We start from the raw sequence: 17,418 nt of genomic DNA on the forward strand, positions 1-17,418 counted from the left end.
CCTATTCTCTACCTCATTGAGCTTCAGACTCTCATATGCAATCTGATGTCCCTCTTGCATAATGACTATACTAATGGCAACATCGAATGCATCGGTGAAAACTACAAAAGGCTTGGTGTAATCTGGCAACACCAACACGGGCTCACTCACCATGGTTTCCTTGATCTTTTCAAAAGCCTCATGGCACTCCGTACTCCACTCTCATACATTGTCCTTCTTGAGCAACTCGGTCGAAGGTGTAGCAATCTTGGAATAGCCCTTCACGAACTGTCAGTAGTAATTGGCTAATTCCAAGAATGCTCTCAACTCGTTCATCTTGATGGGTGGCTTCTACTCATCAATCGCCCGAATCTTGTCCCTATTTATCTAGAGTTTGCCTCCTCCAACGACATGGCCTAGGAAATGTACATCATTTTGCGCAAATTAGCACTTTTCCTCTTTGACATAGAACTCGTTCTCCCGTAAGACTTGGAACACCCTTCTTAAGTGCTCAACGTGTTCCTCCAAGGTCTTACTATCTACCACAATGTTATCAAGGTAAACTAAAACGAAACGATCGAGAAAACGTTATAGTACCTTATTCATCAACGTGCAGAAGGTAGCGGGGGCATTTGGAGGCCAAAAAGCATCACAATAAACTCATACGAACAGTAGCGCATCACACAAGCAGTCTTCGGTTCATCACCTTTGGCTATCCTGACTTGGTAATATCCGGACCGCAAATCCAACTTGGTAAACCACCTCGCACCACCAAGTTGATTGAACAAGTCGACAACTAACGGGATCAGGTACTTGTTCTTCACGGTGAGTTGTTTCAAAGCTCGATAGTCTATGTACATTCGGAGGGAGCCATCATGCTTCTTATGGAATAGCACCGGTACACCAAAGGGTGCCTTCGACGGTTATATATACCCTGCATCTAAGAGATCTTTCAACTGTCTGTGAATCTCCTTTAACTCCGATGAAGCCATACGATAGGGTGCCCTAGCGGGTGGCTTCGCATTTAGCATGAGCTCAATCTTGTGGTCCACATTTCTCTTCGGTGGAAAACACTTTGGCAACTCGGTTGGCATCACATCCCTAATCTCTGCCAACATTTATCCCACTTAATTTGGGACTTCCTCGGTCATTGTGGGCTTATCTCCCACCAATGACACCACAAAGGTGGGATCCTCCTTCCGCACCCCCTTTGAGAACTGGATCGCAAACAACATCTTGGCATCGAATCCGAACTCTCGACTCACCAGAACAATGCATTGGTGTTTCAGATCACAAATTACTAGGCAATCAGCAAACGGCAAAGAGAACGCATTAATCCGATCAAGGAAACTAATCCCAATAGCAAAGTTAAAGTCATTGAGTGGGATTACCTTTATGAACTATTTCCCAGTCCATTCTCCAATACTGAGCTTGATTCCTCTAGCTTCCCCAACAATCAAAACCTCCTTGGAATTGACAGTTTTAATAAATCTATTTGTCTTCTCTACACGAAGATCAAGTTTCTTGACAGCTTGTTCGAATAAGAACAATTCTAAGGCACATGTGTCCACTAGTGCACTCATCTTCTAGCTTGCCACAGTGACGTCTACATACATCAGTCCTTTTTTCTTGCAACCTTTCTTGATCTCAATAGAACTAATGATGGAACCAAGCTTTAAAGTCCCATTCTCTTCCCCATCAGTCTCCTTGATGGCAGAAACTTTCACAAGCTGAGGACAATCCCTCCTCATATGATTTCCTTCACAATTGAAACACGTTAAGTCACCCTTCTTCTCCCAAGGATTGGATAGCTTCTTGGGTTAATCATTCTGCTTCCCATTACCCTCTGATGGTTTGTTAGATCCACCCTTGGCCTTCTCTCCCCCATAATTACCTTTGGGTTTTGGCTTTGGTTTGAGAGAGTTTGTCTTCTTCACTTTAAACGGGACAATGGCCTCAAATATATCAAATGCCTTGAAGAGTTCAATTACTCCCCTCCTCTGGATCTCCATGTTAGCCCAACGTTGTAATCAATCCATGAATACAAATAACCCTTCTGATTCGCCCATGTTCGAAATTTGCATCTTGATCTCAGTGAAGTTCTTGACATACTCCAATATGGTACGATCATGTTTCAACTGCTTTAGATTTTCTCGAGCCTCGAGCGGAGCATTCTTCGGATAGAAATACTCCTTGAGTTTACCCATGAACTCCTCCCATGTCTCGATCGAAATTACTTTCTCCTTCTCCTCGGAACACCTACGTCGCCACCATAAGAGAGCGGCATCAGTAAGATAATTTGAAGCAACATTTACCTTGGTGATATCATCCCCAATACTCATGCCTTAGAAGAATTACTCCATGCCTCAGATGAAGTTCTCCATATCTTGGCAGTTCGACTCCCCTTGATCTCTTTTGGCTTAAGAACATCGATCCTGAGTATAGGTGTCTGCGCCTCTTTAGTCACCCCATTTAACATTGCAACCTTGTAGACAAGTAGCTCACTCTTGACTCATTCACCTCCAGCATCAATTTTGCCTTCATGGCCAATGACATGCTCTCAATGCCCCTAGTACACTCATCAACCTTCTCTGTCATCTCATCGAGGAGTGATTGAGTTTCCTGGTCAAGTCATTCCTCCGTAGATTCCAACTTCTCCAAGTGAGATTTAGTCAAATCCCGAGTCTCCTTGACTTCATTGTACATGTCTTCCTGTCAACCCTTTGCTCAAATGATGCCACTACATCCTTCGAGCTTCCTCACTTCTTCACCGCAACAACACGAGTCTCCATCACTTCGATGACTACTTGGGCCTCGTCTTGGTTTTGTTATGTCATCTCTCGTAAAACTAGTTCTGATACCACTTGTCACGCCCTTTGAACTTCAACACCTAGAACGTGCAGCTTTAGTCACTTTCTTTGTGATAAAGACTAAGCTTGAAAACAATCCAAGCAAAGATGCTTAAATTTCCAACTGAAGCAAAAAAACAAGAGAACTTGGCAAGCACAAGCACAAAGACAAAAGAGTTTGAGAGAATGTTTTATGATTTCTCAAAATGAAGAAGCGAGTATAAATCAGGAGGAGAGACCTCTATTTATAGTGGAAACTCCTCTCAATGAACGATTAAGATCTAAGTGTATCGACAACCTAGATTGAATACAATCTCCTAAATCCCCCAAATTAAGAAATTGTATCTACAAGATCTTCTGTTAACTAAGGAAACTCTATCAAGCTAGTTATATATTGCCTTAAATAAAAGATTACAAAGTTTATGGAAAGAATCATGAGGATTTTGCATTAAACCAAGGATTCTCCAGCCATAAACGTGCAAAGCTTTTCATCTCCATGGAATGAGCCAGTCTTCATTGGCCTAGGAAAGCCCAAAACGCCACTTAAGTAATCTTGGGCTTCTCTTGTGCTGACCTCGGTTGTGGGCTCGTGGTCCATGATAGTACAAAAGAGTTAAAAGGAATTCAAAGACGCTTCGGTTGACACCGGGTGCCTGCATAAAACCCTTCTGTATATGTCGTGTTCTTGAATATTGTCTGCAAGGGGAAAGGCACCATTTCGATTAGGAGTGAAATTAAAAAAAAATACAAACTTTCTTTTTCATTTTATTCGAAAATGAATGGATGGGAAAGCAAACGTGTTAGCATCTGTTCTGGCAATGCTGACTCTAAATACTTGCTAAATAAAAATAAAAGTGTTTAACTTTTTCCATATCATACTTACAGCGAGGTTCTTTAGGTATTCTCTAAGACATTTTCTAACATTGTTTGCTACCTCAGCTCCAAGCTGTCCACAATGTTGCTTAATGGAATCCTCCGAAATTTGTATTCGTTTAGCAAGTAGAAAGAAAAATCCATGATATTGACCAAGAGTACAAGATTTAGCTTACTTCTGAAAGCAGTAAGGCAGATGCTCTATGCAGAAGCTCTTCTACAAATTTCTCAGCATCTGCAGCAGGAATAGATGGCCGCGCACTTTCAACTGACTTTTCCTTAACATTTTGTGCATTACCAGATGGCTTAACAACTTTTGCTACATCAAAGTGCGGAGAAAGGGTGCATATTATTTGGGCAAATTAAATAATAAATTACTCAATGATAAATGACAGATGCAAATTCAGTTGTGAGACTGTCAAAAAATTAACGTTACTGTTCTTCTCTAAGTTACAAGAAAAAAAATCATTTCCTCCATGAAAATGACCACCAGCTTTTCCCCTTGGCAAGAAACGGATTCATAACCGGACACCAGCACCACTCCTTTGCCATTATGACATTAAATCAACTCAATTAAAAGCAAATAACATTCGGTACCTGCCCCTCTACAACTACAACTAGGTTCTAGAGCATCGTAAGTAGACAACCATTAAATTTGGCACCTTTATACCCAAGTAGCCACGCAGAAACATACACATTACCATGATTAGTATCACAGCTATAGCTATTATTCGTTTTGCCTATATGAATAGTAGGCTAATCCGTAGAACCCAAAACAAGTACAAATCCTTAGAACCCAAAACAAGTACAAATCCTTAGAACCCAAAACAAGATTCAAGAATGTTGAATTCTGGAAACAGCAGTTACTAATTCAATAAAATGAAGCAACAGACTTATACTTTTTTGAGAAGGTTAGAATAGGGACAAAATTTCGAAATTGTAACCTTCACAAGAAAAGTAACGAAGTTGCAAATGACAATTCTTTTAGATAAATTACCTGTAAATGCCGCAGTTTTAGTAGCAGCACCAACAGTTTTCCCAGTAGAATCCCGTGAAGGTCCTTTTTCAGGAAGATCTAACAAAACTGAGGAATTTGATGGAACATAAGCAGCTAGATCGGGTGGTTGATCTTTCCCTACAGGAGGGTTAGCCTACCAATGATAAACTAATATTTGATCAGCTAATCCGAAAATTCATTACCGGTGAAATGGAACAGATTAAGAAAATTCAAATCACCTCCAGATCAATGTATGATGGGTTTCTCCCAATCGATTTAAGAAACTTGTCCAGACCATGGGCGTTCAGAGCTGGGAATAAATCAATTAGGAACTAGTAATTACTCCGATCAGGCACCAAAATACAGAAGATCAGAAACAAAGGGCTATAGAGTCGTATCGACTAAGTTCCTCACTGATTTCCAGTTACATGAAACTGCATCCCAGGAAGTCGGTCCACTTTTTGTATCACAGGATTTTTGTAGATCTCAAAGACTAAATTGTATACACCATGCAAACATACGGCGTTCACACTTGTAAGTTGTGACCAACAAGTGCCAAGTACAGACGGAAAAGGAAGCAGCAAGTTTTAAATTGAATTTTTGGTTTAAGAGTTTTTATGCATTTTTTAACGTTTGCATTACCATAGGTCGATAAAGAATAACAATGTCATACACGCTTATGTTTCAGATATATAAAGCCAATTAGGTTTAAAAAAAATCTAAAACGCCCATCTTCATTCCAAAAAAAACCACCCCTTGAAATAATCTCCTACAACCACCAATTATATAGTAGGTAACCAAATAAAGCGTAAGAGTTGATTAAAAAGAGGATGAGAACATGTTTATTCTTTTCCCAGACTTACAGATTGACATGTCATTGGCGAGTGGGTGAGAAAAGCAACACTTTTGAGTTTTGAATCCTTGATCCAACAATAGTGAAACATGTCTTCAAAAAACGACAAAACTGAAAATTAAAGCTAGACCAACTCTGAAGAAAACCAACCAGAAAAGGAAGTAAATCTCTATATATTGAACAAAAAGTATATAGAGAGTTGAGAGAAAGAAGGTGGATGGGATAGCACTTGCATGTAAGACGTAGAGAAATCATACTAGAATTTTAGCCAAATGGTCATTAGCACTAGGTACATCGCCAAATGCAGAAATGTACTCGGTAAACATACATTACTTCTTTTTTTCACATAGGCTCAACCTCTTCATGCCCACATGAATGCAAAAAAGAAAAGGAAAAGAAGTTAGAAACGAGACTTTTTCAATTTATGGAAAGATGTTAATATATCAATAATGAAGGAAAGAAAACTAATCCAAGCAAGTCATTCAGAAACATTTTCAAACACAAAGGTAGCATCAATGAGGTGAGGTTCTTGATAACATGAGAAATAAGTTAAAATATTTTCATGAAATTTCACAAAAACATCTAATCATGTGTATTCTTTGTGGATGAAATCTGATAATACAAGATCACATGTAAAATAAATGGATAATTCGGGCTTCTACAAATAGAAAACCATAGTGTACTAATTACAACCAAAGACAAACACAAGAACTTAAAGCTTCAAAGGCATTTCATCTTGTGTGCAACCAACAAAATACCGGATCGGCAGATCCTAGGAAAAGAATAGTCCATGTACCATTCTGCACTAAAATGCATGTATATTTTGAAGCATGAAGGAATGAAACTTAAATGCATACCTTGCAGATTCATTTAAAACTGCAAACGGAGTAACACATCCAAGTGGAACCTTAAAAGAACAAAACAGATGCAACAACATAAAAGAGTGAATTACAATCTTGTTATACATGTAACGGTCAATACAATATTGATATCATATAGTTGATGATCATTAGTGAAAAACCTTTTTAATCCTTAGCTTCTCTTTTTGACTTAAAAACAAAATACCTGGCACTGATCACCCACATTCCTTTTTTTTTCCATTTTCTAATGAAAAAGCGAAATATCATTTGGATAGTAGCTTGTCCTTTTACTCTGTATTCTTATAAATTGGATGAAGCCATACTTTTGAAACATGACACAACATTTTAGGAATGAAATAGGCTATTTGAAGCAATCTGCTCATAATATTAGAGAAGATTGAGTAGAACACTAAACAAGCTGGCAAAGACTTCTATACTAAATCCATAAACTTACTCATAATGCAATCTCAAAAATTTTGCTACAAATAAGTTTAAACTAAGAAGTACACACACCTGAAGTATCTCACCAACGCCTCTTCTGGAGCCATTCTTAGACCACCTTTCCCTAAACCAAGCCTCTGAGATAAAACTGCACAGCTTTGAAGGCAAAGAAAAAGTTCTCATTAACATCTGAAATTAGCTCCAAGATTTCCATATCGACAACAATATGCAAGAATAGTAAACTATTCCCATGTACTATATGAAAAGATTATAAAATTAAAGCAGAGAAGAAAGCATGCACCTTTCAAATCTACTTTCGTATCTGCAAGAGCAGAGAAAACATAGTACCTATGTTTCTTTTCCTGCATAGATAACCATTTGCAATCACATGGAAAACTAGAAACAATTCCAAGATCCATTCAGCAGAGGCGTACAAATAACGGTACAGAACTTTATATTATACCTTCAAGAACAAATTTTTGCTCAGAGCACTTCCCATATTCCCAACATATTTTGCCTGGTTGAGAAGATAGTTTTATAATCCATGAATGTGCAAAAGGGGTTTATGAGCAAATAGCGGTCTTCTTTTACCTGAGCTTCAACTGTCAGAACAACGGGATGTTCATACTGGGAAAATTCTATTTGAAGCTCCTGAAAGATCCCAATCCACGTTTTAGTCACTAAAGAAGATGGTACAAAAGCATAGCTACCACAACTAAAGTAAGACTATTACTATGGTGTTATCGATCTTATTTTCTTTCAGTTGTATAATTGACATAAATTCATTAACTTCAACCACTGTCCCATACAAGCATAGAAATATGCTTAGCCTCAGCCAACACCATATAACTAGAATGTTGTAATATTTTCATCCATTCATAGCGCAATTGTAAATAACTATAAAAGTTCATAGTTACACACACACGTGTATTAAGCTAACTTGGATTCCAACCTCTACTGTACTCGATTCACACCGTGAAAAGAAAAACCCACAATAAAAGCAAAATAATGAAACCCAAATCAAAATTGAAGTGTTAAATAAAGAACCATAGCGTAATAAAACAAAATAGAGAAAAACGAAAGCTAAAAGTTATCCAAAAAATATAGTTAAAAAGAAGGAAAAAAAACCTTTAAACGAGCAAGCAGATGGTCCTTGGAATAACCCATTGTATTGATCAGTTTCTGAGTCAGCTGAAATCAAGGATAGAAAGCAAAGGCACCTGCAAATCTGCAACGAGCTTGAGATAGGTTTATCCGTTACTTCAAGAAAGTGTACAGCAAGGACTTGGATTGGGGTTATACTCCTTGGGTCCATGTAAAGCAAATTAAGAAAGGCTTAATACACTTTTTTTTATGTGTCTAAATTATACTTTAAATTAATTTTTAGTGTCTAAATCTTTTTGTTAAAAGTAGGTGCGTATAATTTTCTCCGTTATACTTTTAGATGTCTATTTTTATATTTTTTTCATTTTTAAATAATAAAATATTATTTAGAAAAATAAATATAAAAATTAAACCCCTCTCGTCGTCCTTCTTCCTCTCATCCCCACCTCTGACGACAATGAAGGGTCATTACCGGTTGGGTTTTATTCGAAGCAGGGCAAGGAACTCAACGATAACTGTTGTGTAACATATAACCAACTGTAGTAGTCGAAATAATAAAAAAAACACCGAAGGAAAACTTAGAAAATCGATGACTCTTTACGGTGCTTTTCACGACGATCGACGTAATTTCACAGTAGGTGAGGGAATGGGTTTTGGTCGAGGTAACAAGACAATTTCGATGGTGTCAACGGTGACGGCCACATACTGATGGTGAGAGAACGATAGTGGAATTTTAGGATTTTTTTTGGTTCTTTTAAATTATAATATTTAATATTTTTTTAAAATATATAGATTATAAATTTTTATATGCATGACACATGTTAGATAATGATCAAATTTAACGATCGTTACGATCTAGGCACCTAAAATTGCAATGTTAAAAATATTATGCATTTATTTTAAAAATTATTAAATACCAAAAGTCAATTTAACGTATAGTTTAGGCGCCTAAAAAATGTATCAAGCCATTAAGAAAATAAGAGAACAAAAAGTATAGTTTAGGCGCCTAAAAAATGTATCAAGCCATTAAGAAAATAAGAGAACAAAAAGGGAAAAAGCAAACGACTCAACATGTGTTACTATAACTGCAACGATTAGCAAGAGAAATCCTAAAATTTAAATAGAATAATATAAATTAAATTCTATATAATGTATTTATCAAATACTTTTTCTTAATTTAACTAACAAAGTTCAATAACGAAGTCGCTCATAATTTATAGTTGCTTACTTAGTTTTGATTAGGAGACGAGCTGGTTTATATTCATTTTCATTCAAAACAAATCAATAACGTATCCTTGAATTTGAAAATAATTAGACCTGTTTAAAATATGATTTATATTTTCACTTTAAAATTAAATTTTCGAGTTTGATTTTTTTTTTCTAAATTTTAGACACATTATATTATTTATGCATTACGTTAAATTTATAAGGTATGATATTAAAATATAAATATTAAAGAGGGATTTACGTCCTGTGGAGGTATCATAAGAAGACATTCAGCTATATGGGTGGTCGAATTCTCCAAATTTTTGGAAATATGCTCGGTTGTAGAAACTGAATTATGGGGTGGTTAGAATGCTACGAAGAGAACAGGATCGAGGCTCATCATTCGCACTCCTTCAACCAACAATGAAACTACTAGAAAGGAGATGGACAATAGGGTTGTAAACTAGTTGAGTTTTGTTGAGTTTGACTCGATTAGAAAACTCTAAAATGAAGTTCTACTCGATTTGAAAATTCTCAAACCTAAAATTTTCAAATTCGATTCAAACTAGAAATTATGAACCGAAACTTATAACAGCTCAAAAAATTTTAATTTTTTTTTCATTTTTCCTTATCATATTAAACTAAAAATTCATCTTTTTCTCTTACAATAGGGATGCACTTGGCCCCTTATAGAGCTTAGTGCATCTGCCTCTGATGCAAAGTGTACATAGACCGTCCGAAGGAAATTATCCCGTTAATCCAACTTGAATGTAATGTCCTAGGATAAACCTGAGTTATATTTGTTAATCCTTACCCAATAAAAAAATATGAACGAAATTTGAAGCTCAAATTTTTAAAAAAGTAGATTAGACAATCAGGTTGTTCATGTCAGATTTGAGTCAGATTCGAATTTAAATTTCATTCAATCTAGGTTCGATTCATGTTAGATTGAATCTAGTTTGAATTTAGTTCGTGTCTATCATAAATTGTGTCGAGTTACGAGTATCAAATTCAGACAAATATTAGATTGAGTTTATATTAGATAAATCAAATATTGGATCTTCGGATAATAAGTTGAGTTAGGTATGATCCGGTCAAGTATATATAAAATTATCAATATAAATTTTTTTATAAAAACATTTCTTATATTTATCAATTAATCATTTATGCTTAACTCCAACTCTTAAACGTTCAATGTTCTTATAAAAACATGTTTTTTATTATTAATTTTATAATTTGTATTTAGTTTTAACTAAAATCGTTTAATATTTTGAAATCAACCATTATTAAAATTAGGAATGCAATTCGATTTGAACCTGATGACCTTATAAAGATAATTTTCCCGAATTTCAAATTCATGAAAGATTTTGAGTATGATAAACTTAAAATTATGTTTGGGGAAAATTTCTACAACCCGACCCGAGTACATATATTTTAGGTTTTAAATTTTAATAATACTTTAAGATTTAAGGTGGAGTTTAAATTTTGAGAATACTTTATTGATTTTTTTAAACTGAGTTTATATAATTCTTCATTTTTATTTATTTATTCACTTGAATATGATAAATTGCTTAATTGATACATAAACTGAATATGAAGTAACTCTCCACAGCGGTGGATTAAGAAATTTTTTAGGGCAGACATACATATATTAATAATATAACTTTTTTAATACGATTAAATTTCAGGGTGGATGTCATAGAATTTAAGGGTGAACACATATATTAATTAAGAAAATTTAAAGGTTTATAGAAGAAAATTCGAATTCTATAAATTTTCATGGTGATACTTGCCCACCTTATCATCAACCTAGGTCGGCCGCCGCTGTCTCCGCTTCGAGAGTTAAAAAAAAAAAAGAAATTTAGTCTGAAAATATATTGAAATATGATTATTATTTTTTTGTTACTGTCAGCAAGCATCTGAAGATTATCAAATAATTGGAAAGAATAAAAGAATGGTTTAATGCTTGAGCTTAGCAAAAACTCCACAGGCGAATATCATCGCCTTCATCGTAGAAATCATTGATCGTTGAGGGCGGAACAAACGAGGACACATTCAACATCTGATCAAAGGAGGAGTACCATGGTTCCATCAGAGAAATAGGCTCATCGTCTGCTACAAGAGATTGTATTAGTGACATGTAATCGTCATCATAATCAACTACTTGATCAGATGGCGGGGAAGACAGAGATGGGGAAGAGGCTGACAAAGAGGAGGATTTGGAGAAAGGTGGCGGCGATATTGCTGGGGTGGCGGCGGCGGCACTGTTGACGAAACTATTGGCAGCTGCAGCTGCCACTCTTTGTATTGACTTGGGAGACAAAACACCATCGGGGATGTAATTATGTGAGGAAGTGATGGGGAAGTTGAGATTTGCCGATGAACCTTTGAGGCATAGAAGTGCAGCATCATAGGCTCTCGCGGCAGCTTCTGGCGTAGAATAAGACCCTAACCAGATTCTTGTCTTCTGATTTGGAGCCCTAATCTCTGACACCCAAGAACCCCAGCTCCTCATTCTCACACCCTTGTACTTCTTGCATGATGACGATGGTGGTGAAGACGTTGATGATTTCATTTGCTTTGACGCTTCTGGTTGAATCCTCTTCATATCAGTCAAGAAAGATAATCAAACAAAAAACAGTGCAGTGAACAATAAGTCTTCAGTTATCAATCAATGCTTTGGCAATGGTTTTCGGTAGCTTTTTAAATGGTTTTTTGTTGTTTCGAAAGTGAATGAAAATGTTGATATTTGTAGATGGGAGGTCACATTGAGTTGTTGTTTTAAATCCAGGAAGATCCATCGGTCAATCAGTGTTGATCCACATTTGAATATGAAAATGGCTGACAGGCAGTACATTTTTAGCTTTATTAAAAACAAAAAAGGGGGGTAGGGGGAATATAAACATTACTTTACTGCTCCATGGTAAAACCCCAGTTTCCATATGGCTGGTATTTTATAATAATATATAATTTGTACCCAACATGTGGAAATAAATATACATTTTGTGATCAACTGCATAGCAGAAATGTCAATTTGCAAACCCCAATACTCAACCTAATAGTTGATCATAACAAAATCATTTATTTTAATATGTTGCATCTTTGTTTTAGTGTTGTTGTTTATGGTAAAAAAAGAAAAGTGTTGGTAGGCAACTTCCAGGATGTGTAGGGCAGATTATTTAATGGGGTGGGGTGTGATTCACTCAAGAGACGCGCAGTCTAAATCCGAGTGCTTAACTCAGCCGTTCGGCCCGAACGTAGAATAACAAAACAAAAAGCAAAAACCAGCTGTTGCTGCACTGTCTTGCTGCCCTAAAACCGCGTTACTCATGCAAACTGAAAATATAACTCTTCTACTGACTAATAAATTAAAAGGACACCTCTCAACTGTTTCTTTCACGGTGTCTTTTTTTTTTCCTTGGCAGCTTACGCTTTCATGTATTGGCTTTCTCTTTCTGGTACGGCAAAACCAAAGCTGCTAGTAGCTACTCGATTTTCTCTTGCTTTGTGTAGGGTTGTAACTTGTAAAAAGCTAACCTAACTTGAAAAATTGACTGAAACCAACTCGAGTCAAAATTGTTTGTGACCTGAGCAGTGATGATCTTAAACTCACTCGAGTCGGAACTGGTGTTGATGTGAACCCGAATTGGACCTGGAAATTATGAATTTGAACCCGACTTGCATCTGATCTGAGAACGACATGAGCCTGAATTAAACCAAAAATATGATAATCGAAATCAACCTGCATCCGACTGATATGAACTCGAACCCGAGATTAACCTGATAAATAACTGGTATTAGTCGACCTGTTATGAACCTGACGTGTAATTGTCTCAACCTGTAAATGATCCGACTTGTTGTTGAACTGATTTGAAATTTATCTAACTTGATATTTACCTGACTTATAAGTAAAAATTTACAATTAATATAATTATATTATTTTCAATTTATAATATACTTATTATAATTAAATTAATATGATTACTTTTTGAAATTTAGTTTTTATATTAATTATAATTCTTATATTATAAATTTTATTTATAATCGTTAAATTAAATTTAGTTATTGTCTTATTAAACATGATTTTATTAAATTATATAAATTGGATTAAAATATTCATAAATCTAATTTACTTTTAATGTGAAAATTGATTAATAATTTAAGTATAATTTAACTTAAAATTTTAAAAAATATATGTATAAGATGAAATGATGAACTTATTAAAGATTTGAAACTTGAATAACATAACAAATACTAAAACAAAAAATTTATAAACAAATAAATAAATTTTATCATACTTTAATACACTAAAATTACAATAAAATCAACTAAACAAAATAAATTTATGTTAAAATAAATGCTCTAAGATCTTATAGCTAAGGTTTTATAAGGCTAACAACCTAACTTTACTATCAGAAATTTCATCATCGAGCGTTTATACCTAAATGCTGCCAACATGTTTAATTATGGGCAACTTTCCAGCTTTAAAAGCCAAAATGTCACCAACATAATTTAACATGAATAACTATTTAGATAAGAATTTACAAGGTACAAAAATTGATTTAAGTCAGACCAACAACAATAATTTACAAGGCATCAGTGAGCAACAGACAACGACAACCAACAAGCATCACTGAATCAATTCAGTAAGTATCATTGCATCAATTCAGTAAGTATCATTGCATCAATTCAGCAAGCATCTTGCATTTAGAAAGCATACAATCAGTGGTAAAGCTAAAGGGAATTCGATGGCCAACAATGCCAAACATTTCCAACTTTACCAAACTCTTTCAAATATCAAGCATAATCGAGCAATATTAAACATAAGTAAACAATATAAAACATAATCAAGCAATATCAAGCAGAATCAAGCACCAACTATTGCTTGTTGTAAGGCACCCTACAAAAAAAATAGAATTATTAATGAACTATTTGAAACTTTTATTAAATAAACATAATAAATATAAAATATTAAGTTACCTTTGAAGGGAATAATAAAGACAAAATCTTTCACAACCTAATTTAAATGTATTTATTTAGTGCAAATACTCCCTACAAAAGTAAAAAAATAAATAAATTAATAAGCAATTACAAACATTAATCAAATTAACATAAAAAAGTAAATAATATATTTACCTTTAAATGGAAGATTGCTTAACTACAGTAAGATAATCTCCATCCTTTTCCTTCGGTTCGAAATCATACAACCAATTACGAGTTGTTATAAAAATCTCAACATTTGTAGGTAAGAGTTTAGATCTTAATTTGTTCAAAATTCGACCCCCATACTAAAGGAAGATCAAGAAGCAAATGAAGTAATTGGAATAACCAATATATCTCTCGCCATGCGAGAAAGTACCGGATAAGAAACACTTTGTGTTTTCCAATACTCCAACATATCAAATTCAGTATCTCCAATACGAGGGAGAAGGGGAAAACTAATATAGGAGTCAATATCTGATCGTCCACTCCTTGAAGCTGTCAAATTGGCATCAAAATTCCAAAAAAAATAAAGAATATTAATAAATTATAAAACAAAATATAATAAATTAAAAAAATTGAAAATTATATTTTAAAACTACCTGAAATATATCAGATTTTTTAAATGATCGAGCCCAACTGAAACTTGACATACTTCTCTCTAAAGATGAGTTACTTTAGACAGAAGAAGAAGAAGAACAATAAGGTACATTTTTTGAATAAAATATATATAAATCAAGAAACTCATTATAAATAAGACTTACCCTCTTTTGAACCTCCTCTTCTCCATAAAGAACATTGTACAACTCCTTCAAAAATTGTAAATTATATCAAGGATCAAGCAAAACAGTAAAATATTGTAAATTATAAACAATAAGGTATATATAACTCGAGTAGCTCGCGATCTGTTTCGTCTCATTTACAAACCTAAATATAAGAATCAACTTTATACCTTTTGTTTTTGCAATGCTTACACTCGACATAAAGCCCACCATCGGCAGATTTGATGAAAATATAATGGTCCCAAACAGGAGAAGTTTTTCTCCCAAACTTGAATGAACGTTTCCTTTTAGTCTTGAGGAAACATTGACATCAACTGCTTCGGACAGTTGATCATTACCATCTCCTTGCAGGAAATAAAAAATCAGTAAACATACTCAAATCATAAATATCAAAAACCATACACAAAAAAATATCAGTAACTCAAGCAACTTACCACTTTTAGAATATTGTTGTTCATTTTGATTTGCTTGGAAGTCTTTTAAAAAAATTAAAATAAAAATCATTAGTCTCGAAATAACAATTAAAAATAAAAAAAATTAAAGCTTTTTACCTGGAAAGTTCAACTCGAAAGACATATTATCCATCAAACCCTAAAATAAAAAGGGTTCCAATAGGGAAGAGTCTTGGTTAGAGAAGAAGAAGAAGGGGAAAAGTATCAGTTAGAGGAAAATAATGAAAAATGATGGGGTTTCAGGGCTTTTGGGAACAGAAAAAGAGGGCTCGGTTAGAGAAAAGAACAAACACTGATGTGGTTTGAGGGTTTTTGAAAATAGAATGAATAGTGATGGGATTTTGTATTTTGGGTAACAAAAAATGGAAGAGGAGAAGAAGAGTCTCAGATAGAGAAGGGGAATAGAGGATGGACACTGTTTGGGATATCAGGGAAGGGGAAGAGCCTCAGTTAGAGAATGGGAAAAGGGATGAATCAAGTTAGGGATTTGAGATTTTGGGAACAAAAAAAAAAGGGAAATAGTCTCTAATTTAGGGATTTGGGGATTTAAGATTTGAGGATTTGGGATTTGGGTATTAAGTTTACGGATGGAAGAATAAAGACAATTTTCAATTTTAAACTAAAAAATAGAATCAGTGAGTGATTTTGGTGTTTTCAAGGATCAAACGAAGAAGAACACATGAAAAAATGAGGAAAATAATATAAACAAAGGTTGGGTTTGATCGAGTTAACCCAAAAAGGTGAGTGGTTTTTCTGTTTTCAAGAATCAAAATGGGGAAAAGAGGAAGAACATGTAAAAAAAAAGATAGTTTTGATTGGAAAAAAAGGTTGAGGATAGTTTTCTTGTGTTTTTAAGGATCAAACAAGGCTTTTAGGGATGAACACAAGAATAATATGGATGAAAAATGGGAGTTTGATTGAAAAAAATTAAAACTCTTTTGGGTTTTTGGGTGTTTGTGGCTTTGAATTCTAGAGAGAATGCAGAGAATTTCGAGAGATAGTGAAATGGGAAAATGAAGAAAAAATAAAATTTTAGAAAATGACAGATTTTACCTTTAAATGCGAGATAATTTTAGGCCTCTAGGCCTACGTGTCCCTAAAAGAAACTTTACTGGGGATTTTAGTGTTTCACTTAGTTTGTAAATAATTCAATTTAGTCTCATAATATGTATTACTTTAAGCATTACATTTTAAATTCTTACAATTTGATCCCTATATTTTTAATGTTTTATTTAATACTTTATACACATTTATATATTATATTTAATACTCTATACATATTTATTTATATATATTTATATACTTTATATTTAATAATTAATATTGTATATTAATATACTTATACTTATATAGTTATATATACTTTATACTTTATATTTAATACTTCTATACTTTATATTACATACTTGTATATTTTATATTTAATACTTATATACTTTTATATATATATATATATATAAACTTTTATTATACTTTATATTATATACTTATACATTATAGTTTTTATATATAAACTTATACTTATATAGTTTATATATTTATACATTATAGTTTATATATATGTATACTTCTATACTTTCATACTTATATTCTATAATTTTATACTTTAATACTTATACACTTTAATACTTATATTATATAGTTTTATACTTTATACTATATACTTTAATACTTATATTCTATTGTTTTATACTTTAATACTTTTACACTTTAATACTTATATTATATAGTTTTATACTTTATCGTATATACTTTAATACTTGTATTCTATAGTTTTATACTTTATAGTATATACTTTAATACTTTATATTTATATACTTTAATACTTTATATTTAATACTTATATTATATAGTTTTATACTTTATAGTATATACTTTAATACTTTATATTATATACTTTATAAACTATGGTTTATATCTATACTTATGGTTTATAGTTTATATATATATATACACTTTATACTTTATATAATTATATATACTTTATACTAAAACTTTATATATATATATATACATATACTTTAATATTTTATATATTTATA

At 33.4% G+C, this 17,418-nt stretch overlaps 1 protein-coding gene and 1 pseudogene across 1 annotated transcript; both read right to left on the reverse strand.

Annotated features, from left to right (window-relative positions):
• Positions 1-3,138: 3,138 nt before the first annotated feature.
• Positions 3,139-8,142, reverse strand: LOC120176357 (annotated as a pseudogene).
• A 2,930-nt stretch (positions 8,143-11,072) lies between these two features.
• LOC120176354 (ethylene-responsive transcription factor ERF014-like) lies at positions 11,073-11,839 on the reverse strand. The gene has a single exon (XM_039182797.1). It carries the CDS (start codon positions 11,768-11,770, stop codon positions 11,135-11,137), a length of 636 nt encoding a protein of 211 aa, XP_039038728.1. The 5' UTR covers positions 11,771-11,839; the 3' UTR covers positions 11,073-11,134.
• Between the last annotated feature and the right edge of the window lie 5,579 nt (positions 11,840-17,418).

The sequence above is a fragment of the Hibiscus syriacus genome, unplaced genomic scaffold (assembly GCF_006381635.1).
Source record: "Hibiscus syriacus cultivar Baekdansim isolate YM2019G1 unplaced genomic scaffold, ASM638163v2 tig00112236_pilon, whole genome shotgun sequence".
Taxonomy (NCBI): Eukaryota; Viridiplantae; Streptophyta; class Magnoliopsida; order Malvales; family Malvaceae; genus Hibiscus; species Hibiscus syriacus.

Coding starts and splice junctions, on each gene's coding strand:
- LOC120176354 (XM_039182797.1), bottom strand. CDS start 11,770: ATGAAGAGGATTCAACCAGAAGCGTCAAAGCAAATGAAATCATCAACG.